Below are 24,633 nucleotides of genomic sequence, written 5' to 3'. Positions count from 1 at the left end.
AAGCGACTTAGCAGCAGAAGCAGCAGCACCCATCGGAATACAATGGGTAATGAAAACAAAACACAAACCCAACTGGCTTTCTTCTGATTTCGTTCTGTGGCCTTTTCTCTCAACCCTTTTCATTATTCTAATTTCTGGAAGCCCAAGTGAATCTTCTGGGCCACCTTCCTCCACCTTCAGCTCTGACCTCTCCTTTCGTATTCTTCCCTAACCCTCAAATCCAAAGAGAAGGAATTCCTCTCTCTGTTCTCTTAGAGGCGTTGGCATCAGATCTGGTGGGTCTGGGGGATGGGCAGGAGTCAAGGCCTGGTCTCACCCCTTCCATCATCTCTTCCATGTAAGAAAAGGTAACCCCAAAACTAGTTCCACAGTTCCTGGGGGTCATACTCCTGGCTCCCAGTGTAAAGAGACTGCAAGAAACATTTCCTATCCACCAAGAGGCCTGGTTCCAGGAAAGATCTGGAAAGAGTAGGGAGAGGACAGATTCCAGCTCTGATCAGTGGGGGCACCGGGCCGGGTTTATTGCACTTGCAACAGAGTTTAAATAAGTCCCGGGTGTCCGGAGCCGAGGTGAGGGGAGGGTTGGGTAGGGAGAGGAGGGGCAGCGTCAGTGCAGCTGGTGGGCAGAACCCAAACCCGCAGGCTCGGGACAGCAGGCTCCCCTTTCTGCGGAGGACTGAGAGGGCCTACGTCCAGCTGGGGTTAAGGTTCCAGATCTGTTACCATCATGGCCCCTTCAGGGTCCTGGGCAATTCCTGACTTCTCCTGAGTCAGAGGTGGATTTGGTCTCCAGGCCCAGGTCTGGAGCAGGCTCAAATGTCCTGGATCTGCCTAGTTAGGTTACCAACGTCTGAGTCTGGGTCCCAGATGAACTTCAGGCCCCGGCCCCAGGTTCGATCTGGCCCTGTGAAAGTTCTGGTTCCCCTTGGAGCTGCTTCTGGGCCAGCATGGATCCTGGTGTGGGATCTGTCCTGAGCTGGGCCTGGGGTGCCATCCATGGTTAGTGTTCTTTGTTGGCCCACCGGGGTGGGGGCTGTCCAGAGCTGCCATGTCTCGCTCCCCAGGTTCCAGGCTCTTAGCTGGGGGCTTCCTGTGGATCTCTGGCAAGGCCAACGACAGATCTCTGCGGGGTTGGAGCTGGACAGGAAGTCCTGGTGCCACATCTGAGCCGGAGAACTGGGATTGGATCCCCTAGTTCTGGTTCCAAGGTGTTTTCAGGAAATTCTCCAAAATGCAAAGGTGGCAGGGAGGCTGGGGCCTCTGTCCCTGGATCTGAGTTCCCTCATCCATGAGGAGGGCATGTGTAAACGAGGGTCCTTCACAGTGCATGGGGGGAGGGGATCCCCAGCTCCTCACCTCCCGGCTCTGGCCCTTCAAGTATGTCTCTGGGCTGGGGAGAGGAGCTTCTCCCTGGCCCTCAGCACCTTCAGGAAGCGCCCAGCCCCCTCCCTGTCAGTAGACTGAGGGTGGGGGGACTGGGCCTTCAAGATTGGGAGGAATCAGGCATCGGAGGTGGCTGGAGGCTTGAGCTGAGCTTTTTCCATGGCGGTGCCGTACGGGAGGGAGCGTTTGAAGAATCCGAGCTAATAAGAAGGAAGGAGGGAGAACTGAGTTAGTTCTCTGCAGATCTTATCCCAGGAGGGGACAAAGATGACTTCAGTGCTTCCAGTCTCCCCATCTTGCAAAAGTGGCCCAAATTCAGGCTGTGAAGACTACCTCTCCAAGAGGTCTAATGGGCCAGGAGGCCTTAGGCTGGGCTGCTTTGGTGTTGTAAAAATGCCCACAGTTAAGCCAGGGATGGCAAACAGATTTGAAGTCTCGCTGCCTAGAAGTGGCTGCCTCTTGAGAAGGATTCTGAGGCTATTTCTAGAGTATGATCAGTTAGGGATGGCTACCATGGGTTTCTGGTGGAGGTGACACACACATGTGCCACACACTGGCCACTTGTGAGTCACCTTGATTTTGAAAGTATTGGTAAACTTATCAGCAGCTTGAGTCAAGAGAACTCTTTCTAAGCTAGGGGCTGTAGAATGAAAGAAGGGATGGTATAGGCAGTGTCCAGAGGGGATGCGTGTGGCTGGAGAACAGGTCTGGAGGCAGCTACTAGGGAGTGTGCTGGGTCAAGGGCAGAACCTGGTGAGAGAAGGCCAAGTCAAGTAGGATGTGGCTGACCTTGTAGAGGATATAGATGAGCAGACCGAGCAGCAGGAGGCCAATGAGGATGGCTAAGATAATGATCCAGAGAGGGACTCCGTGGCTGCCTTCTGCCTTGATCCACTGCACAGCCGTGGCCACCTGGGGAGCAAGCCAGGAGAGGTCACTGGAAAGCCGTCTGGTTCTTCCCACCCTACACCTGGCTCCCACTTGCCACTCCCATTTTAGGCTAACAGAATTCTGAACTTCAAATTTCTAAAATGTGCATTACTGTTTCTTTCAGGCCTTCACTCCTGCTCATTTCCTCTCCCCAGAAAAGACTCCTTTCCTGACCGGTTAGCCTGGTAGATTCCATGCAGTCTTCAGGTCTTGCTGAAACATCACTTCTTCCAGACAGCCTTTCCCAATTCTGCAAGTGTGTGTTCAAGTCCCCTCTGATGTGGTCTAAACATGCTGACCCTGTCACAGTCTTCTCACTGCCCTGTCCATCTTGCTTATCACTGTGTTCCCGGGACTTAGCACAGTGCCTGGCACACAGCAGGAGCTCAGTCAATGTTTGTTACCATAATCGGGCCAGCGCCTGTCATGTAGTCCTCGTGCCAGGCCCAGAACTGTCTTTCACGGCCCAGCCTGCTGGCCTTAGACTTACCTGCAGCTCCTTTTGGGGAAGCTGCCGAGGCAGGATTTTATAGGGCATCTTCAGGGCTTCATACACGGCCTCACACTGCAGGCTAAATGGCTGGTGCTCCCGCTGTGGGTGGGGGAAAGGTGTTCAGGGTGGCCCCTCTTGGCATCTGGAGGACATCGGGCTCCCCAGTTTCTGGCTCTGGTTATAATCTTTCCCTATTTTGAACTCACTCTCTGAATCTCTCTCTATAGTCCTTATAAGAGAAAATAAATGTGTAACTAAATAGTTATAACTGAATAGTGGATAATTAGATAACGGCATGTTCAATAGAAAAAAAATTTCTTGAGTCATTAATATGGGCTAAGCACCTAGGACAATGTTTAGCCCATAGTGTGCACTCAACAAATGACTACTATTTCCTGTTCATACATCTGCTTGCCTCTCCACGATGGATTCATCCTCTCTGTCTTTCTGCCCTTATTTGCCGGCTGGTCTCCCTCCAGCCCTCCCCTCCTAATGGGCCAGAAAAGGGAAGCTGTCGCTCCCAGTGAGGCCACTAGGTGTCGCCAAGCACACACAGCCCTGTCCAAACAACGGTGAGGGAGGGGAGTGGGGCTGTCTGGGTCCCAGTCACGAAAGGGGTGGCTAGGGCAGTGGGGAAAGCGGGAGTCAGTCCAGCAGACCTGAAGGTCAGGGGTCAGGGGTCAGGACTAAGGTGAGGCTCCCTCACCTGTAGGAAAGTCTTGGCCCAGACGCGGAAATGCAGTTGTAGACTTCGGCTCTCTTGCCGGTGGAGTGGCCCTAGCTCGCAGCGCAGCTTGAAACACTCTGCCTCTGGGCATTTCTGGGAAGAAATAGGAGGCTTGAACCGTGAGTTCTGCCCTTCTGGTGGCTCTGAGGACCCACAGAGGTACTCAACACTTGGGCCCAGACCTCATTCTCAGGACAACTTACCAGAATCTGAGGCCCTGAGGAGGCAGGGCTCCGACCTGGAACATCCCGTCTTTGCAGCCGGTGGTGCTGGGAACCCTCGGGATCCAACTGGAAGAGGAAAGAGACCATTAGCTGCCTCTCCCACCTCATTACAGCATCTGAGTCAGCCTGCATTTGGGGTCTGCAGCAGCTTTGACCTGGTCTTCCATCCATGCAACTGACCACCTCCTATGGCAAGGCAGCAAACTCGTTGTTGAAACGAGTAAGATTTGGTCCCTGGAGTTTAGGAGGAGGCGATGTGTAAATAAATAATTAGGGCACTGTCTCTGCCTTGAGGCCTTTGCACTGGCTGTTCCCTCTGCTTGGAATACTCTCTTAAGTCTTCACAAGCAGTTTCATCCTTATTTTTCATACTCAATTCACCTGTTCCTTCCTCAAGAGGTTTTCCCTGATGATCCAGCTCAGACGCTCCCAGCTCCACCCCACCCCAGCATGTGAGCCCTGCACTTTCATCACTTTTCAATATCTGTTCCTGTCTCTATTTTTTATTGCGTGCACACGCTCAGTTGCTCAGTCATGTCTGACTCTTTGTGACCCCACGGAGCCCATCAGGCTCCACTAACTATGGGATTTCCCAGGCAAGAAAACTGGAGCGGGTTGCCATTTCCTATTCCAGGAGATCTTTCCGATCCAGGGATAGAACTCTCCTCTCTTGCATCTCCTGCACTGACAGGAAGATTCTTTACCACTGTACCACCTGGGAAACCTTATTGTTTATTACCCTCCTCTAACTCCATGAGAGTAGGGACCTTGTAAATTTTGGTTCCTGTGATATTTCCTGAGCCGGTAACATGGTTCTGTACAGTCATTCATTTAATTTAAATGTTGTCTATGAATAAAATGAACTTTAAAACAGACACTGGGGTCTAGGGGAGTGGGTCTGAAGACAGCTTTCCAGAAGGGGTGGTGCTGAGCTGGGCCCTAGGAGTATGCCAGGGCATGGAATCAGGGAAGGATACTTCAGGCAGAAAGACAGAAATGCAGTGCTTAAAACAATCTTTTCCCCTCCCAGGGCCTCAAGGTGTCTGTGGGACTTCTGACTGCCTTCCAGTGGCCTAAGTCCTAGCTCCAGGCACATCCTCATTAGCTCTTCTAGGTCCCTGCAAACTTCCCCAACTACCATCGACTTGGTGCCCCCCACCTCCCGGCCAGTCCCCAGGCCCCTCACCTCCAGGCCCTCTGGGTTGGGGGGGTGACTGGTGGTGCAGTTGTTTAGTCCTGTGACCCTGGTCACGTAGAGGAGCTGCTGGCCATCCAGAGCATGGGGACAGCTGAGCTCCAACACGCCCTGGCTAATGGAGCTGGGGCCCAGGTTGATGAGCTGAGGAGAGGAAGGCACAGTCATCATGGGAAGGGAGGGAGCGATTCTTCCCTGTTGAGACCCGGGTCCCAGTGGCCCACTCTTCTCTGCTCTGAGTCTCAGGAGTGAGGCAGGAAATTAATGGGCAGAGAAGAAATCCTTTCCAGGCAACCCTCCTGGAGGTGGCTCCAGCCTCCCCTTCTAAGTCACTCAGCTGGCTGGTCTCTCACTGATCCTGTCCAGGCCTTTACCTCCCCCTTGCCCCTCTTCCCCTCAGCCCCTCAGGCTGGCCCCAGCCATCTGTCACTCATACTGGCTCCTCCTTCCCTGTCATTCATTCTAGCCCCGCCCTCCATTCCCAGCAGCCCGCGCACCTCGTAGACATGGTGGACGGCAGGGCCCACGTCACCCTCCTCCTGCGGCTGGTCTTGGGGACGCCAGTCGCTCACCGGAAATAGCACTGCCTCGGGCTTGGAGACCCTGCAGAGCAGGGTGGTTTAGAGGACAGTGGAAGGGACCCCATTTCATATGCCTCCTTTGCTAGAAGTCCGTCTCCCCTCCCAGAGACGCCCCGTTTTGCCCGGGCACTGACCCGTTAAGAGAGACCTGGGCCTGAGCCTCCACCGAGAGCCGGAAGGAAACCACGTCGCTTTGTGAGTTGTTGAGATTCTTGCTGTGGGACGAGGAGAGACTCTGATGGTGCTAGAGCCCAGCCAGAATGCCACCTGTGCCGGACTCTGCCCCTGCCCCGCCCCCTCCCTACCTGAGGATCTGGAAGTCAAACTGGATGGTTTTCTTCGTGTCCCTGAGGTGAGGGACTGTGAACCGAAGGCCACCCCAGAGCTGCGGGACAGGGAGGACGGACAAGCGGGCTGTTAGACCGAGCGTCTGCCACACACCGACTGCGGCCCTCCTTCCCTTCCCCCCAGCCCAGTTCGGCGTGAGATGGCCCCAGACTTACACTGGCCCCGGCCTTCATGGGGTTGCCCAGGTCACACACCAGCAGACGACTCTGGTTCACAGCAAAGTAGTCACAGCTCAGGCTGGAGAAGTTCTGGAGGTGGGGTAGGTGCAGGTAAGGCTTCGGTGTCCCTCTGGCAGGGTCTCCTCCCAAGCCCCTCCTGTGGGTCCTCACTCACCCCTGGGTGTCTGACGAGTCCCGAGTACTCAGCTTCCGGAGGGGCCGTGACCCGAAGCTCTGCCTCGTAGGCGCCACCCTCACCCACATTCTGGGCGTGGAAAGTGAGGTTCAGAGAATTCTTGTCGCCCAGGTATACGTGGTTCTGCTCCCTGGAGGGGACACAGGGGTCAGGGACACTGGAGAATTAATCCCCAAGCCAGACAATGGGCCATAACGATAATAATATAATAATAATAGACACCGTTCACTGACTTCTAGCTTTATGGCAGGCACTAGGCTAGATGGTTTATGTAGATTATTTCATTTAATCCTTCCAAAAAGCTACAGAAATAGATGCTATTATTCCCAGTATACAGAGAAGTTGCATTATTTCCCGAGGTCACACAGCCAGCTGATATGTTCTTCTTCTTCTCCACGTGCCAGGTGCTTCCAAGCTCCATGTGTCCTGCTAGGCGACTTCAGCATCTGGAACCCCCAGCCTGACGTCAGCCTTCACTCACCCAAACACTTCCAGCTGTAGGTCTGGCACACAGATATTGTCTTCTCCACAATCCAGCAAGATCTGAGCCTGGAGAGTGGGGCAGCCGTGAGAGGGGGAGTTGCGACTGCCTCCCAAGCTGTCAGCTCCCCGCTCCAGGGCCCCGCCCCCAGAGGCCCAGGCCCCTCTCCTCCTGGCCTGTCTCCCCACCCTGCCTCACCTTGTCCTCTATGCGGCTCTTGCTCTGGTAGTGTAGGACTGGCCGGAGGCCATGGCTGTCCACTGGGGCTTGAGGGTCCAGGGAGAAATTGAGGGCGATGTGAATCGGGGAGAGTTTATCTCGAAACTCTGATTCGTTCTGGGGCGGCGGTGGGGGGGGAGGGTTCACAGAGTCAGGGGACACAGGGGACTTGGCGACCCTGCTCCTCATCCTCTCACATCTCCCTTTGTCCATGCAAGACCCTCAAGAATTTAGGTGTCCCAACAACCGCGCTCATTGCTTCTGAGGCAGCCTGGTTCCCAGCTCCTCGGACAGAAAGGCACTCTGCCCCAGCCCCCCAAAGACCCAGGACCTTCACTGGAATCTCCCAGTCCTCTTCCCTTCAGGACGGGTCCCCGGTTCTATGTGGCCACCCTCCCCAAGCCAGTCCACGCCCCGCCCTCCTGCCCCTACCCTGAGGTAGATCTTCATCTCTCTGCAGTCCTCCCGAGCCCCGTTCTGGATGAGCAGGGTCTGGGTCAGGGTGGCCTGTCGGGAGGCCAGGAACAGTGCCCGCCGTACCCCGCCCTTCTGCTTCTGCCAGTCCAACTGGAGCTCCACCGTGAAGCCTGTGGCCGTGCATGTACGTTAAGCAGCATCTTCCCCTCTCCTAATTTATCCAGAGAGAAAAGAGGTCCCCAGGTCCCCAGCCCTTCCACCCCCGCCCCAGTGCCCGAAAGGTTCATGCAGTCTCCCTCACCGATGGAGTCAGGAACATGTTTTCCAGAAGCATTGAGGCAGAAGCTGAGATTGATGCTAGAGGACCAAAAGGAAAGCTGGTGTATTCACCTAGAACAGGCATTGTATTCTCTGCCTGCCTCCCAGACAGACCCGGACTGGGACAGGCCCATGTGCCCCCTTTCAAAGGCCTGCTCACCCTCCCCACTTCCAGGCACAGATGAGGTACCCCCAGACTCCATCCTGCAATCTCCCTCCTCCACCCCCCCCCTCACCAAGTCACAGGGTTTCCCTCCAAGCTGCAGCTGTGCTCTTCTGGGTTGAACATGGCGGGAAAGATGGTGAGGGAGGCACTGGCAGACACGATGGGGCGACCCCTGCCAAGAGTGAAAGTGGGGGGTCAAAGAACTAAGGCTCCTCAGGAACCCGGGCACAGGAAGCCGATGCCCAAGCTCCAGGATCCCAGTTTGTATACTTCCCCAAACTCAGCCCTGTTGAGAAATCCCCCAGTTCCCGTGTTTCCCAGGCTATCCCCTGCCCGAGTTCATACCTGTATACCACAGCCTTGTCTACACCAAAGGACCCCACAATCAGATCTGCAAGAAATCAAAAGAAACTACCCCATATAGCAGGCCCCCAAACAGAATTCTTCCCAACCCTTTCTAGCTGCCTTTTCAAGGAGGCTAAAGTGAGGGGGCATCGCCATCTGGTGGCACATCCTAGAACTGCACCCAGGAGCTTAGGCAAATACATTAGAGAGGCTAGGGGGTCTGCGACCAGGGAATTCTCAGGTGAAAGGGGCCTCGGGCACCACTCACCAGGGTATCCATTGCCGTCTAGGTCTCGGCCTCCTCGAAGGGCAGAGCCAAAGAAGTCCGGTGTCTGGCCAGCTGCCCACAGGGGCAGCAGAACCTGGGAAGGCTTAGACGCCAAACCCCCTGGGCCCCCAGGGAATATAAACACCACTCCCTGCCGGTTCTCTCCACCAAAGGCAGCCCCAATGGCTACATCTGCAAAATACACAACACACACCAGTCAGCAGGCCAGGAATCCAGGAGTTCAAATCTCTACCACCAGACCCCAGGACCCAGGATCCTATTTTTCCCATCTGTCATTCCCAGTATGCTAAACTCTTCAAGCCCCAAGATCTAGACATTGGGATTAAAATCCTCCAGGAGACGCTGGGAGGTCTTGGTTATCTTATCTGACAGTTACCTCTCCCCAGATCCCTTCTGACTCAGGCCCCTGGCTCCTCCTCAGCCACTCGAGCCCATAGCGTGCTTACCATTGTAGCCATCCTGGTCTAGGTCCCCCAGGGGGGTCAGGGAGCTGCCGAACCGGCCAAACTCATCCTGGCCAGTGAGGGTCAGGGTGGGCGTGGGCTCCATGCCAGCCAGGCGCTGCAGGTAGATGTAGACCCTGCCCACCTCCTGCGGCCGCCCATCAGCTGTCCGCTCCATGAGCAGGGGCGCCCCTACCAGCAAGTCGTCCAGCCTGAGGATGGGGGAAACACCGGCATCCTGAGACCGTGTCCTTCCCCATCCCCTCTTCAGTCTCAGCACCAGGAAAGCCCAAGCATCCTGGATTCCCGGCTCTTTCCCACCCAAGGGAGAGACCTGAGATCTGGCCTTTGGCGCTCAGCTCTCTCCTTGCCCCTGAGCCGAGGGTATGCAGGCAGGAGGAGAATCCAGAGAGGAACTCTCCTTGCATTTTTCTGTCCCACCCCCACTCCTCGCCCCTGGGGAGGGCACCGCTGTGCCTTCTCCACTACTCACCCATCCCCGTTGATGTCTGTGGCGGCCACTGCGTAGCCAAAGTAGGAGGCCATCTGGTGGGGGGACAGAGCGGCAGCAGCAGGTCAGTACCAGGGAGTCAATCAACAAGGGCTGTGGGGGGAAGTCAGGGACTCCAGGGAGCCTGAGAAGTTGGGCTGAGCTTATGACTCAGGGCCAGGGCTTGGTTGGCAGAGGGCCAAGCTGGGTTGTAGAGGGGGTGTCCTCACCTGTTCCCCTGAAAAGTTGTAGAGGGACCGGATGTCTGAGCCATTAAGGATGGTGACCTGGGGATGAGGAGATACACCCATTGGTCCCAGACTTGGATGGAGGACAGATGGGTGCAGGATACCCAGGGGCAGTCATTCCTTGGAGACACAGACCACTTGTCCCGTAATTCCCTTCTTTGCTTTGCCTTCGCCATAGTCTTATCTCTATACTAGTGGCTCCATCTCAGGTGGACTTCATTGTTTTCCTCCATGTCACCTATCAACCACTACTGAGAGATTCTGTACTTATCTGTCTGTTGTGCATCTGATCTACCTACTAGAATGTGAGATCAGTGAAGGCAGGAGCTGTTTTATTCTTTGCTTTCTCCCCAGAGCTTAAAGTCATGCTTGGTGAGAGCAGACACTCACTAATTATTAGCTGAATGATTGAAGCCTCATGCCCCAGCCCTCCCAAACCACATACACTCATGTCTCGCCCATGTCGCCCCTTAGTGATGGGCTCTACTGGTCTCTTGACTCCTCATTCTCTTCCCCAGTCTTGCTGCTATTCCTCTGGTGTGAGCCCTCCCCAAGGAATGCTGGAGAAAGTCCTGGTCTCCCCTTGCTTTGGACATTCCCTTCCCCCCAGTGCCCTTCCCCACGGCACCGAGACTGATCACCCTAGAGTTGGTCTAGGAGGGACACTGCTGGCTTGGGAAATCGTGGTGTTTCCCCGCAGCCATGGCCCAATCTCAGCTTACTGGCTGGTCCTCTGAGGCCCTGGAGACTCTGCACCCAACCTGTTTTTGCCCAGCCTCTCTTTTTTTTGTTTGTTTGGCTGCACTGGGTCTTAGTTGTGGCGTGCAGGATCTTTCGTTGTGACATAAGGGATCTAGTTCCCTCATGTTCAGGGACTGAACCCAGACCCCTTGCATTGAAAGCATGGATTCATAGCAACTGGAGCACCAAGGACTCCCCCAGTCTCTCTTCAGTCTCTCCACTGTCAGTCAGCCCATGCTAAACTGGCCTGAACTGTTTCCCTTTCCTTCCACGCTTTTCTCATGCTCCTGTCTAGGATGCTGTGTTTCCTCATCTCCTCTGGCCTTTCACAGAACCTTTTCTGATCCATCCCCACCCTAGAAAGGAGGTTCTTACTCATCTTAACCACTTTTCTGAAACTTATGTTAGTGCAGAAAGAATGCTGACTTTGGAATAAGACAGGTCTGGTTTTAAATCTCTGTCTAGCCACTTACTAACTAGTGATCTTAAACAACTTACTTGGTCTCTTCGAGTCTCAGCTTTCTCATATGTAAAATGTGACTGGTAATATCTCCCCCGATAAGCTTGTTGGGAAGAATAGAAACCACGAGTGGACAGCGCCCGATGCACTGAGGGGCGTATGCCTAAGAGCTGCAAGCTAGATTACCATCATAGGTATGTCTTATCTTACATACTTGATTAGAAGCCGTACAAGACGGGGTGTGATGTCTTATTCATCTTCGTATCTCATACCTTGCCCTAATAAATGTTGGTAATTGAATGGACTCCTATGGCATTCTTATCTATATCCTTTTTAAAGCACTCGCCATGGTCTAATAATAACAACTACAGTTGTACCCTGCCTAAGAGTTCACTAAGTACTTTCACGTGCCTTATCTCACTTCATCCTTACAAGAGCCTTGTGAGGTCAGAACTATTATTATCCCATTATTTAGAGAAGAGTGAGGCTCAGAGAGGTTAAGCAGACTCAGATTTTTACAGAATGAAGTGGGATAGGAATAAATCACAGATTCATCCAGAGTAAGTGCCAGAACTTGAACCCTGGTCTGACCCAAGAGCCTGTGTTCTGGTCCACTTTTTGAACCCTCCCAAATCATCATGCATGGTTCTTTGTGATTAGGCAGGGGAGGGGGTGAGGGGAGGGAGGGTCAGGCTGGGCCTTACATAGCCGTAGGTGAGGTTCCCTTTGGGCACACCAGCAACGAAGTCTGGAAAGGGAAGAAAAGGTTGCAGGCTAAGGGCAGGGGAAGGGGAGTCAGACAAAAATGTCTCAGTCCTTGGGGCTCCAGATCTGGGGTCTTCATCTGCCCCCTCCCTTGGCCCCAGCCTGGGGACACACTCACCTTCTCTATCATCACCACTGAATTCACCCACAGCCACAGAGTATCCTGGGGGACAGGTGGATGGATATTAGGTTTCTTGCTTTGGGGACCCCTCTGTATTGGCCCATCCCTTCCCCACCCCTACTGAGCCTTCATAGTCAACCCACACATGACACATGGGGCCAGGGGCTGGGGATGCCTGGGTGGGAGAAGGGAGGCGAGGGGTGAGGAGGACAGGGGCCCCCCCTCAGGTTCTCCCCCTGCAGCTCCCACCCATTTACTCACTCACCCAGGTAGCTGTCATCGTAGATGGAACTGGCTTGGCGAGTCTGCAGCTGTCCCCGAACTGGGTTGATCAGGTACCCGGGATAATAGGATTCTGCAATCTGCTCCTGGGTGGCGGACAGGATCTGGCCTGGAGAAGGGGATAGAGGGGATGGCCGGAGAAGGAGGTGGCAGGGATTGCGGCACTGGGGGCTGATGGGGAGACATTCAGGAGTCTGGTTCAAGGAGGGGAAGCTTTTGGAGGCTGGTGGGAGAGGACAGGTAAGTCTCAGAGGACAGGAAGAGGAGTACTGGGACAGGGGCAGAGGAAGGAAGGATGGTGGTCTTGGGCTGAGAGAGGGATGAGAGGCTGGGTGCGGGAGACGGACGCAGGGACAGTGGAGGAAGGACTCACCTTGCCAGAAATAGCTCCCTGGTCCACCCAGGACCACACGCCCAGTCTGTGCAGGGGAAGAAGGTGAGTCAGCATCTGGTCCTGATTCCCCTGCATCCACTACCCACAGCCAGGTTCCTCCCAGATCCCTTCTCACCTTGGTGAACTCGGCACTGAAGCCCCCTTGGCAGTAACCCTGCCCTGCTTCTTGGCTGAAATCTGCAAGAGGAGAAGGAGGTGGGAAGACGCTCTGCATAGAAGGGTCAGGCAGGAAACAGCAGAGAGTTTGGGGAAGGCAAGGGGAGAGGGGGCCCTAGAAAGGACCTCCCTGGGCCAGAGAGTGGGCTATCAAGGCCGTTGGGGGTGGGGGACTGTGGGGACTCACGCCACCCCTGCGCTACCTGAGCGGCAGGGTGCATATTCCAGAATCCGGGTGAAGTTGCCTGTGGAGAGGTAGCAGGTGCCCACGGGATCACTCTGCGGCTCCTTCTCGGTGCGCCAGCTGTAGAGGGGAGCACAGGCCTGGGAGGGCCCAGGAGGAGGCGGTGCCAGGTTTAGTCCACAGGGCCTCTCTTCCCTCCCTCCTCACTGTGCTGTTATCCCCAACCACTACCCCTCCGGCCCATCATGGCACTCAGCCTGCTGGGCCCTCACCAAGATGGAGGAGCCATGGGCTCGCACTGTCGCTCCAAACCACTGCAGGGACTTGTACTCCACAGGCTCCTCTCCCTCTGGGCTGGACGTTGAGGACTCCAAGATCCGAGAGCCTTGGGGAAGTGATAAAGTGGGGTCATGCCAGCTGTGGGCAGCCAAGCCTTAGAGCAGCCCCTGCCCTCAGCCTAGGGGTATCTCAGCACTTGCAAGCCCTGAGTCCATGACTCATGGGAGGGAAAATGAGGAAGGGTCTTTACAATCTGCTTGTTGTGGCCCGACTCATCTGCTGCTGCGCGTGTGCACATACACCCACGTGTGCACATATGTACTCGTGCACACACACAGAACCTGGGGTTTCTAGAGCTGCAGTCCCCTGGTGTGCTCGCCTCCTCACCCAGCTGGGACAAGGATGCTTGTGATAAGGTGGGGAAGAATGCCTATTTCCTGACAGGGCAACCCTCTGGGTGCACGTCTGTCTACACCTGGGCTTGTGTCTTAGCACCTGTTCTATGACCTGGACCTCTCTTACAGTTCTGGATCTCTGCCCTGTCTATGTGTGTGTGTGTGTTCATGCATCTGTCTGTCTGTCTGTCTCTATCCTTCCAAGCCCTCTCTGCCTTTCTTAATACAGCCTTTCTTATTCCTTTGCTTCTCACTTGTCTTTCAGATTAAAAAAATACTAATAATCAGGGACTTCCCTGATGGTTCAGTGGTGAAGAATCCACTTTTCAATGCAGGGGACATAGGTTCCATCCCTGGTCAGGGAACTAAGATCTCACACACTTCAGAGCAACTAAGCCTGTGCACCACAACTAGCCTGTCCGTGGACCTCGATGAAAGATCTACGCGAATGCCACGACGAAGACTGGATGCAGCCACATAAATAAATATATACTTTAAAAAAATCAATTGGTTTTGTGCTCTTACACCACCCCTCCCTCACTGTCTCTGTCTTTTGATGCTCTCCTCTTTTGTCCCCTCACCCCAGTTGCTGTATGGAGCCAGACTGCTCAAGTTCATATCCCTGCTCCACCTTTTACTAGCTGTGTGACCTTAGACAAGTTACTTAACCCATTTCCCATAAAATGGGGATAATAATACCTCATGCCCTCATTCAAAGGATGAAGTGCGTTAATATGTGTAAAGTGCCAACAACGTTGCCCAGTGCATAGCAACTGTTCTTCAAGTGTTAGCTGTTATTACTATTTCTCAGCCTGTCTCCCTTGGTCCATCTCTGCATCTACTCGGGACCTTAAGCTCCTTGAGGTCGGTGGCTTAATCATGTTTCAAGCCCCTGCAGCACACAGCACAGAGCCTGGCACGCATTATCACTTAGTCAGTGCTTAGTTAAAAGAATTGGACTAGGTTCTGTGACTCTCCCTGTCTTTGTGTTACTGCCCTGGCCTCCCAGAGTGTGGGTGATTCAGGGAAAATGAGAGCCACATGTTTCTGAATCATGCCCGCCCTCCTTGGGCTGGGCTGGACTGGGAACGTGGTGTGAGTGCCACGGGGAGCCGCTGCACCGCTGCTGCGCAGAGCTGGAGTCCCAGAGCCCGGGAGCACGTGGCCCTGGAGCTGGTTAGGCTCCGCCCCGCGCTCCCGATCCCGCCTGGGCCCCGCCTCCAAGCCTCAGTCCCACCCTTTAGTCCCTCCCCGACCTGCGAAGCGGGTTACCTTTGCTGTCAAATTCAATGGGGGTGCACTGTGCCGGGCTGGTGCCCCAGGGGCAGAGGTAGACGGCACCGCCCTGCAGCACTCCCGGCTGGCTGGTGTTAGCCTTGGGCGCCCCCACCAGCACGCTGACCCTGCGGAGAGGAAAGGAGAGGCGTTTCAGGGGGGCTCCTAACTCTTCTACAGTCTCCCCAGGCGGGGAGGGGCTGGCTGGGGGTGGGATAGATGCCCCCCGAGTTGTATTTATATCTCCGAAGATGCCACGGATGCCAGAGGCACAGGCTGGAGTCAGGCGGTCCCCATGTGCCGCTGTCACTAACACAGCCCCTCCTCCCCCTCCCCCGACCCTCTCCTTTCCTACCTTCCCCTGTCATTAGAGGGAGGAACCAGAGTCAATTCTGGGAAGGGGTTGGGGCCAGAGGGCCTGGACCCCAACTTCCCCATCTCCCCTATGGACCTGCGAAGACTGGAGGTGCAGCCCCTGGAACCCCAGAGTCCTTTTACCTACCCTCTGCTCCCAAGCCAAAGCCCTTCTCTGGGCAAGACCCAGGCGTCCGGCTGCCCAGCCCTGGGGTGTGTAGGAGGAAAATGTGAGGCTTGGAAATCAGGCAGTAGAAGTGGAGAGAGGCCCTGGAGGATGGTGAGAACAGATTGTTCCCCGGGGCCTGGGCCTGCCCTCACCCTGGGCTCCGGTGGGACTTCCCCATCCCAACTGGATCTCTGTCTCAGCCTCTTAACACCTTTCCCATACACCATCCCTCAAATCCAAATTCAGATCTTACTCTGCTGGCTCTCAGTTATGGACACGGTGCCTCGTTCCCCCTGAGAGGACGAGGAGGAGGTTGCCTTTGCTGGGGGTCCTCTGTAATGGCGTGGTGTCAGCGAAGGTCCTGGGTAATCTTCCTGCCTCTGGCTCTGCCTCTATCACTTCTGGGTCCTTTGCCTCCAAGGCCTCAGTGCAGCTGGCAGCCCTCTGGGCTTTCTCTTCCAGAGTCTCCCATGAGGACTGCATCTGGCAGCCGGGGCAACTGACCCAGTGTCCCTGCCAGCCTTGGCCTCTGCTCTGCTCCCGTATCTGCCTCTGGCACCGCTTCTCAATCTGTTCCTCTGCCCCATGACTGCTTGTTCTCTTGGCTCTGGTTTTAGGTCTGTCCCCCTTTGTTCTTCTATCTCACATCTTGGGCTTGTCTATCTCTGTTGGATTCTGGCCCCTTTCAGCTCTCAGCACCCCCAACACCCATCCTTTTCTTGATATTTGGATCCCTTCATCAGCCTTTCTTACCAGGAGTCCCCAAGTCTGAGGTTATGATAGAGATCACAAAATCAGGGGTGTGTGAGACACGGGGATGGGTTGGGAGACAGGATGGGTGACAGTGGCAGGCACACTGAGTAGGGGAGGGGCGAAGGGGTGGTGTCCAAGAGGAACAGGATGGGAGCACCAGAGAGGGCGGCTCCAAAGGACTGAAGTGAGGGTGGCTGGACCAGAGGATGAGGACGGAGCAGGGAGAAGAAGGGTCCAGAGCAACAGGAGGGGAGGCCCGGAGTGAGAGTTCCTGGAGTGATGGGGGGTGGGGTGCCAGCCTCGGTTACCCTGGGGACAGGAAATGTTTACTGCCTGTGGCTTCCTGTCTGTTTCCAACCTCTCACTTCTCCGTTTGTCTCCCACCCGCCTGCTGGGCCCCACCCCTCTCACTCAGGCGGTACAGCCAGCTGGGGGTGGGTGGGAGCTGGCTACTCAGAGGCACAGTGACCTGGTTGGCTGCCAGGCCTAGTAGGTGAGGTTGGTGTTGGGGAGAGATTGCCTTGCCCCAGGGCTGGGGGAGAAGAGGGGTGCAATCCCCTGTAGCAGAGGCAGCTCCAGAAAACAGCAGTGGTACAGGAGTTCTGGGTCAGGCACTAGCTCAGTGGAGACTTGGGAATACCCTTTCCTGCTTCCTCTGGGTGAAGAGGTTGCAATGGTTACCTCAAAGTCTTCCAGAGCTCTGATACTCTTCCAGGCCTTGGCCAAGGGACCCTACTCCCACCCCCAATTCTCCCACCACTTCCCTGGGTGGGGGAAGCAAAGCCGGAGGAAGAAGCCTGGAGTTTGTGGGGGGGCAGGGAGGTGTGAGAGGGGCCTTACAAGGTTTATAAATCCCCCAGGCTTGTGGGACAGGGGCCTAGGCTGTGGCTGAGTGAAGGTTCAAGGGGTCTGGCACGCAGGCGATGGACACAGATCCCAACTCAGACCTGCCCCGCACCGCCTGTGGCTTACAACTGAGGGTGCATGGCCCTTCCTTCCCATCTCCTCCAAGTCCAGTCAATAGTGCCCTCCCCCATTGCCGAGCAAGGCACCCGGTGTCTGGCGTGGCACCTCACATAGCTTATCCTTATTCTCCCACTCCTGGTTCCTGCTTCCTAAATCTTACAGCAGATGGATCCTACTAGGGGTCCAAGAAGGTAACAACAGAGGGTCCTTGGGCTATTTTCATTATTCAGAAAGCCTAACGGAAATCATGCATTTACCTGATAAGGCAGCCCAGGCTAATTAAAACCTCAAGTGTATTTGCTTTGGGCTGTAATTATATCGACTCCTGTGGGGAACCTGGTTATCTCATATTGGTCAGAAGCTCTGATTGGCAGCTATGGATGTCTTCTTGTTCTAACTTCTAGTTGATAAAAAACAGGAAAAAGGAATTAATTATTCCTTCCTCAGCGCAGCTTGGCAGATAAACTCTTCCAAACTATGGAGACCAAGGGAAAAAGTAATTGCCATAATTTATTCTGAAGCCTCAGAACCCTGGTATACTAGACTTGGTTCTTGGAGACACAGGCTGCCCCAGCTGGAAGGCGCCGAGGAGGGCATCTGCAGGATTGAGGACTTTCTTGGAGAAGCCTCAGGGCTGCCACATCGAGTAAGCGGAAGCCAATTTGGTCCTGACACTGCTCCCCTTCTTTCAGAGCAATCTCTTGTCTCTGTTTTATGTAGAATGCCCTGGTAAGATGTCATTTGAATTAGAAAGAAAAAGAAAGGAAGGAAGGAAGAAAAGGAAGAAAGAAAGGAAGATGGAAAAGAAAGAAAACGTTAACAAAAAATACAGCTTATCCAGTCCCCTGTCTTCATTGTACAGAGGGGGAAACTAAGTCCCAGAGAAGTTAAGTCACATGTCCAGGATCACTCAGAATCTTTTCCAATGGAAGAGCCAGAAGCTGGGAGTCCTGTTACCTCGTCTACCTTGTTGCCAATTTGTCCCCTCCTCTCTACTATCTCACCAGTCAGGCTTCTGATTAACCAAGTTCCTGTTCAATACATGGTTACTGTTTGACTCTGATGGCCTAACAAGGTCGGGGGTGGAGAGTAGCAAACGGACCGACTCAGCTCCTGCAGGTCCTACAGCAGCCCTGGCCAGGCCAGAGGAAACACCTGGTTCTGGGTCCCCCATTGTACTCTCCAGGGAGATGCCTGGCTGGCTGAGGAGGAAGAGTTGCCTCTACTTGTGGCAGTACTACAAAGGGCTAAGGAGGTAGGCTAAGGCTGGTGCACCTTTTAAGCGCACCTCTTGGGCCAAGTTACTGATTTCCCCTTTCCAAGACTTGAATTCTCTACCTGTAAGATGATGGGTTGCCCTTGGATGGTCTCTAAACAAACTTCTAGTTCTAACCTTCATAACCTTCACAGTCATAACTCCTGAAATATAAATATATATACATATATATACACACAATGGGGACAGTAAGCTTCATCTGTCTAAGGCAAGGATTTTTGTAATGATCCAACAGAAAAACTGGTATGAAAATGCAAAGAAATGTGCTTATAGCTATCACTGCTATAAGCAAATACTAAAAGCCAGGAAGAAATAGTGAAAAACTTAGATGAACTAGGTGGTGTGCAGGGAGGAGGGAACCAGAAACAGAAATTAGGTACCTCATAAAAGTCAAGCCTCCCATGTATACTGATCACCCTCTGTGGACCAGGTCCCTTTATACATATTGTCTCAGTTAGTCCTCAGAACAGCCTCATAAGGTAGGTGTCTGATTTTCAGGAGAGGATCAGGTTCCAAGATTTAAGTCTTAAGTAGCTCACCCCAGGTTACACAAAAAACAAGAGGTGGGGCCTGGATGCACACCCAGCTCAACCTGACTTAAAGCCTGGCCCTTTCCTACCGTGGAACTTCTCTCCGTGCTTACCCTGCCCTCTGATGCCTGCTTACCCTGCCCTCTGATGCCCTTTCAGTTTCCACCGTGAGAGGTGAGGGAGGAGGCTGAGAACAGTGATGGCCCCAGGTGAGGGGCTATGTTTGTCCCCTGCAGGGAGGAGGGCTTGGAGGCCCAGCTGTGGTGGGGAGGGAGGTCACTGGGGAGGTGGAATGTTCCAAGTCCTATTCTAAGAGTGCTTTGTACAGAGAAAACGAGAGGGGGAGGTGTGCAAGCTGGACACCTGGGTTCTCTTGGGAGGAGAGATGAGCAGAAGGGGAGGGGGAGGGGTTGAGAATGCTGGGTCCTGCTCTAGAAAAGGGCTTTGGGGACTGCAGGATCAGGCCAGGGGCCAAACAGACACCTAGGGAACCTGGAATGTGTGAAAGTCCAGATGTTTCAGAGGCATGTTTTAAAAGGGAGATGACACTCTTGTTAGGTGGGGGTTGGGTAAGAGGAAGGTAAAGAGCCAGATAACTGACCCCAGCCCTGGTGCCCTGATGTGGGGAAGGATCCCATCCCCTCCCTCCCTCTTCTCTTCTCCATTAGGGTTGCGGTAAGCAGTTTGAGGGGGCCTTGGGGAGGCCAGGCCTGGCAGAGACTCCAGGCCAGGGTGATGCAATGGGGTTTGGGCAAGAGGCCAGGGGGGTGGGGTGGGGGTTGGGTGGGGACCTTGAATAGTCCAGAACCAACAGCTGGAGCCTAACCATCTTTCTTTTTTCCCCATCCTCAGGTCCTCCAGACAAAGGAGAAATCTGTCCCTGTACCCAAGTGGAATTACCTAGATTAACCCCTTTTCTCCAAAAGGAACGGGATGAGTAGATACCAGCTAACTGCATGTGTAAAAACAGCTCACCTCTTTGACAGAGAGCCTATCAAACCCGGATACCAGGAGTGGTTGTGCTGGTGGTGAAGAGCAGTGGTGTGGGCGATGGTGAGGAGCAGTGGCGGGCTCAGGGCCCAGAGACAGACGTAGAAAGAGGACTCCTCCAGAGGTCGAGGATCAGTCACCTGGCACCGGGAGTCCCTGTCCCAGCCCGGGAGCAGCTTCCTTCCCCTCTTACTACACCTCACTCTCCACATTTAAGCAAACACCCTTGTTTTTATGTTGCCCAGCTTGTCTCCCCAAGCCTGTGGGCACACAGGATCCAGGCTGCTTGTTACCCTGCTGAGTTGGGAACTGGGATCTTCCTTGGAGACTTCCCGGTCGCTGAGGTCCTGTGTTCTGACGCTCTTGGGCCCTCGGAGCCCGCGTCTCCCCAGCTTCCGACCCCAGCCCCAGAAGTCCCGGTCTCAGTTCAGCTCCAGCCGACTAGCTACAGGAAATCAGCTTTTCTCTTCCTCCCAAGAGCTAGAGGAAGAGGGAAACCGCCCACCCCCCTTCACGCGCGCACACACACCCCTCCCGACACATCCCAGTACCCGCCCTTGGCTGAGCCAGCCCCCAGCCCCAGCGCCCCCCAGGACCACAGTCCCGGGACTCTCCCAACTTCCCGGATCCCCGCGTCTGAACAGAGATGGGGTAGGGGGTGGCGGGCTGAGTAGGAGACCGAGGAGGAAGGGGAGGGAGCCGCCATCCCCCTCCCGGGTCTTTCCCAGTCTGAGTTGAGGGGGGAGGGGAGGACGAGGCTGGCCCCCATTTAACCTCCGGGACCCCTTCAGCCTCCGACTTCCTTCTTACTACACACACACACCATACAGCTCATTCTGCTTCGTCTCGTCCTCTCTGAGCACAATGGCCCTCAGGGGTCCCGGGGTTCCCCAGTGCTCTCGAAAGCCTCCTGGCCTCCGCGCCCCCTCTCCGTCCCCATCCGCCTCCGGTCCCCGCAGTTCTCCAGTCTCAACCAGAGACCCTCTGCTCTCCTTCCCCGCGCCCTCCTCTCTCTTGGCCGCAAGACCCCTGCCCAGACTTCTCCAGCTTGCAGCTTCGTGTCCTCTCCCCACCCCACACATGTCTCTCCGCTGATCGCTCTCAAACTCCTGCCCACCCCCCCACCACGCCGGCCACTGTCCCCTCCCTACTCCAGCGCGGGCCCCCAACTTTAGCGCGGGCCCCCAACTCCAGCCCCAGTTCCTCCAAACTCCGCCTCCCAAACTCAAGCCTCGGTCCCCTCCAGACTCCAGCCGCGCCCCCAGTCTCCAGGCGCGCACCCCCGCCCTCCGCCAGCCCGCCGCCAACCCTCCTCAACTCACCCGTCCGTCCCCGGCCGGTAAAACTCCACCGAGAAGCCGAAGAAGGAGCCCGGGGGCCCGGAGAGCACTGCCGGGGCCTCCGCGTCCAAATTGAAGCCCCCGACCCGGGGCGGCGGCGGCAGCAGCAGCAGCAACAACGGCAGCAGCCGGGGGCCGCGCCGGGCGCCCCGGCGCAGCTGCACGGCGTGGAGAGGGGACCCTGGCGTCCGGCTCCCCATAGCGCCCGCTCTTCCCTGTCCTGGGGCCACCGACCCGGAGCCGCTTCCTAAACCTCCCAGAGGCGAATGACTCAACGCGGGGAGGAGTTTGCCAAACTCCCGGCTGAGCCCTCCCCCCGCCTGCCGGGGGGGTGGGCGGGGGGGCATTCCTGGGTCCCTGGAACGCTGAGCCCGCGCCCCCCACCCCGAAGGGGCGTGGGGGGGCCGCACCTCTCCACTTCCCTCGCCCCAGCCCCAGCTGGAGGCCGGTTGTCTGGACTGGGTCAGACTGGGCGGGTTTGGGTTCTCCCCCTCCTTCTCTCTGCTTCCCCCTCCTTCCTCTCGCATCCTTTCCAGATGTACAACGTAAACGCTCGGAAAAGGAGTCGGAAAAAGGGAGTGGAGAATTTCCTAATGAGGAAAGGAATCACCTCTGGAGGGCGGAGGGAGTGTGAAATATGTGTGTGGGGTCTCCCCCACTAATTCAGGGAGGAGACTCCGGGGTCTAAAGAGAGAGGAGACACCTCTGGCAGCTGGCCAACTGGGATTCCCCCTTGCCTTCCGGGGCCACGGGGTGCCTGGGTTCCAGCCAGCTGGATTTGGGACTCAGGAGTTGAGGTACAGAGTGCTCCCAGTCAGCCTGATCTGATGGAGGACTTACAGTGCTCTCCGCTCCCCACGCCCCACCCCCAAGTTGCTAGAATTGAAAACTCAGGAGTCCGGGAGTTTGCGGTTATTCACCAGGAGATTTCTGGTCCAAGCCTCCCCCTTTTTGGTTGTAAATGTCCCTTCCTAGAATCTGGAGGTTGACCAAGAGCCTGGTGGTGGTGAAGAAGGGGTTGCTTTGGCCCTTCTGTGTCTTCTTGATTAAACTGGCCTGATTGCTACAAACCTGGAGAATTGTAGGAAGGGATGGGGTCGGGGTGGAGGTGGCAGTGGGGGTAGTGTTTTGCAAAGGGGCCCAACATTTGGCTTCTATTGCCTTTATGGCCTGGGAGCTGGAACCCAGGACCCCATTCTCCCAAGATTCCCTATGACTGTAGAGGAAGCGACTGTAGCAGGAGAAGGCAGTGACCCCCCTGCCCACCCCTTCCCCCAGTCCTGGCTCTGTGTGATGAGATCACCTTTCAGAATTCTAGTCTTTATCTCAGTCTGGGGGAGGGGGACCAAGGGGCCTAGATTCTCTCCTAACCTCCTCTCCTTTCCAGCCCTCTTCCTGTCTTTTTCCTGCAGGACTCCACCCCTTCCAGAATAATACGCACCCCTCCCTCTGAACTCTGACCCTTCTCTTCTCCAGTCCCTGGCCCACTCTGGCTTGGGGGACTCAGAATACAAGCGCGGAGAATCAATACTTTTTCCTTTGCTAGGAGTCTTCTCAAACTCTACTTCCTGTCCCAAAGCACCCAGCTGTTTTTTTAAAAGCCCCTCTCCAGAGTCAGCGCAGCCCAAGGGAGAGGCCAGCTGGTCAGACCGTGGGGTGATGCTGGCTCTGGTCCCACTTCCACATCTGCAGGTCCTGACCCTCTCTTAGGCGAGGAACCCAAGGAATCTCCGGGTCAGGATCTTAAAGCACAGCACTACCGCGAAGGTAACCTCTAGGTGAAAATTACTCAAGCTGGGGGCTGAGACCCTCTCTGGGAGGAGACACGATGAAGCCCGACTCCTGTATAACTCAGCAGAGCACGTGTGTGTGAACCCAGCTCGTTCCTTTTTCAACCAGGCATAAGCTCTCTAGATTTTCCCAGGGTCTGGAAGCTTGGGGTGGGGGCGGGGAGGGGTACAGGGAGGGAGGTGTGTGACTCAGCTCCTCCCAGGAGCCTTGGTGAGGGACAGGGGACATAGCGTCCTGCCCCAGTCCTCCTCCCCACTCCACCCCCCCAGCTTGGCCAAGTCAAACAGGCCCCCTCCCTGGCCATTCCCTGCTCCTGTTTACTCCGGGAGCCCCTTAGTCATTCTCTGGCTGGCTTTTCTCCTCTCCCCAATATCCCTCCTCTCTTGGCTCTGTCTGCCCTTATAAGTCCTCTCCCAAGTGGCCCCAACACCTCCTGCCTTTCCTTGCACCATGCCTGTCTCTGCCTGGCCCTCCCTTCCTCTGCCCTGGGTCAGGCCTGCACTTGGGGTCCCCTCCTAGTTAGAGCTGCTTCAGCGTAGCCCTCCAGGTCTGGTAGCTTGCTTAGAAAGTTCAGCCAAGAGGGGTTTCCTAGGGGTCATCAGCCCAACTTTCTCCTTCAGAAGAGGAAATGGGTGTAGAGAAATCAAGAGACTTGTCCAAGGTCATGTGGCTAGCCAGTGAGTTAGTGGCGAGTCTAGAACCTAAGTGTTTAGACTCTAAATCCAATGCTGTCTCCTCTTAGCCCACTGCCCGCTAAATGCTCTGGCTCATGTCAGCTTTTTCTCTGTGTATCTCAGCTTGTGTCTGACCAGGCGGTGTGTCTCCAGGTGTCTCTGTTTCCTCTCTCAAATCTGACCTCCCTGGTACCCTCTGTCCCGTCATTGCTCAGCAAGAATGATTTGCTGTGATGACTGGTTGTTATTAATCACGGTTTGCTTGACAGAGGGGCAGAGAGGGTGAAGGGCAAGGACAGGACACTCACCAGACTCCTGCTGTCACCAGCCTGCCTGCCCTGAAGGCGGGAGCTTAGAACCAGGAAGACTGTATTTCCACAGAGGGGTTTAGGAAAGAGGTGAAAGTTTTAGAGCTAGGAGCCATGCTAAGTTTCAACAGGGTGGGAGACAGGTGAGGACTATTAACAGTTTATTTAGCATATGCTATATGCCTGGCCTCGGGCTTGGCTTTTATCCCATTTCATCTTCTGAACTATCCAGCACTGGAGGCATTAGGATCCCCGCTTTATTATTACAAAACCGAGGCTCAGAGAGTGAAGTGACTAAGACAAGAGCAACAGAAAGAAAGGGGCCAAATCCAAATTTCACCCCAACTGATCCAAAAGTCCTTGCTTTTCCCACAGCACTGTTAGTTTAGTCCTCTAAACTGGGCTGGGACTTCCCTGGTGGTCCCGGGGTTAAGAATCTGCCTGCTAATGTTAGGGACACAGGTTTGATCCCTGATCTGGGACGATTCCACGTGCCTCTGGGCAACTAAGCCCCGGAGCCACAACTACTGAGCCCTCTCACCTCAGTTATCAAAGGCCCTGAACACCGACCGAGAGCCCTGCTCTGCAACAAGGGAAGACACCACATGAGCCCTCTCACCTCAGTTATCAAAGGCCCTGAACACCGACCGAGAGCCCTGCTCTGCAACAAGGGAAGACACCACAGTGAGAAGCCTGCAGCTAGAGAGTAGCTCCCCTACTTGCTGCTGCTAGAAAAAGCCTGCATGCAGCAATGAAGACCCAGCACAGCCAAAAATAAA

The 24,633-nt window shown here is 55.2% G+C and overlaps 1 protein-coding gene and 2 long non-coding RNA genes across 9 annotated transcripts in view; 2 read left to right on the top strand and 1 right to left on the bottom strand.

Annotated features, from left to right (window-relative positions):
- The window catches only part of LOC121819099 (uncharacterized), a 20,775-nt gene extending 9,619 nt beyond the window's left edge, over positions 1-11,156 (top strand). The window contains exons 2-3 of one of the 2 annotated variants that reach the window (XR_006059289.1): positions 6,005-6,150; positions 6,640-11,156. This is a non-coding gene — a long non-coding RNA (uncharacterized LOC121819099). Of the gene's footprint in view, positions 1-5,639; positions 6,151-6,639 lie in introns of both variants that reach the window. The other variant, XR_009600218.1, reaches the window with a different exon arrangement.
- Positions 492-21,349, bottom strand: ITGA5 (integrin subunit alpha 5). Of its 6 annotated transcripts, none has more exons than XM_042246630.1 (30): positions 21,064-21,349; positions 14,701-14,831; positions 13,027-13,139; positions 12,774-12,894; positions 12,530-12,591; positions 12,394-12,439; positions 12,004-12,129; positions 11,736-11,780; positions 11,557-11,600; positions 9,634-9,690; positions 9,407-9,459; positions 8,917-9,125; positions 8,450-8,641; positions 8,182-8,227; positions 7,907-8,008; positions 7,654-7,709; positions 7,368-7,522; positions 6,915-7,052; positions 6,717-6,784; positions 6,215-6,365; positions 6,037-6,129; positions 5,839-5,918; positions 5,668-5,766; positions 5,450-5,555; positions 4,944-5,096; positions 3,737-3,823; positions 3,513-3,626; positions 2,804-2,905; positions 2,173-2,295; positions 492-1,583 (listed from the first exon to the last, which is right to left on the bottom strand). In XM_042246630.1, exons 1-30 carry the CDS (start codon positions 21,279-21,281, stop codon positions 1,500-1,502), a joined length of 3,174 nt encoding a protein of 1,057 aa, XP_042102564.1. In that variant the 5' UTR covers positions 21,282-21,349; the 3' UTR covers positions 492-1,499. The 6 variants fall into 6 exon arrangements, with proteins under 6 accessions (XP_042102564.1, XP_027823022.1, XP_042102566.1 ...); XM_027967221.2 differs by having other exon boundaries at positions 5,668-5,748; XM_042246632.2 differs by lacking the exon at positions 21,064-21,349 and adding an exon at positions 19,727-20,854.
- Positions 18,068-24,633, top strand: LOC132659618 (uncharacterized). The gene is made up of 2 exons (XR_009600219.1): positions 18,068-18,200; positions 19,604-24,633. It is a non-coding gene; the product is annotated as an uncharacterized LOC132659618 (long non-coding RNA).

Source organism: Ovis aries, chromosome 3 (assembly GCF_016772045.2).
Source record: "Ovis aries strain OAR_USU_Benz2616 breed Rambouillet chromosome 3, ARS-UI_Ramb_v3.0, whole genome shotgun sequence".
Taxonomy (NCBI): Eukaryota; Metazoa; Chordata; class Mammalia; order Artiodactyla; family Bovidae; genus Ovis; species Ovis aries.
The sequence above is the reverse complement of the archived record's forward strand: the minus strand, read 5'-3'. Positions and strand labels throughout refer to the sequence as shown.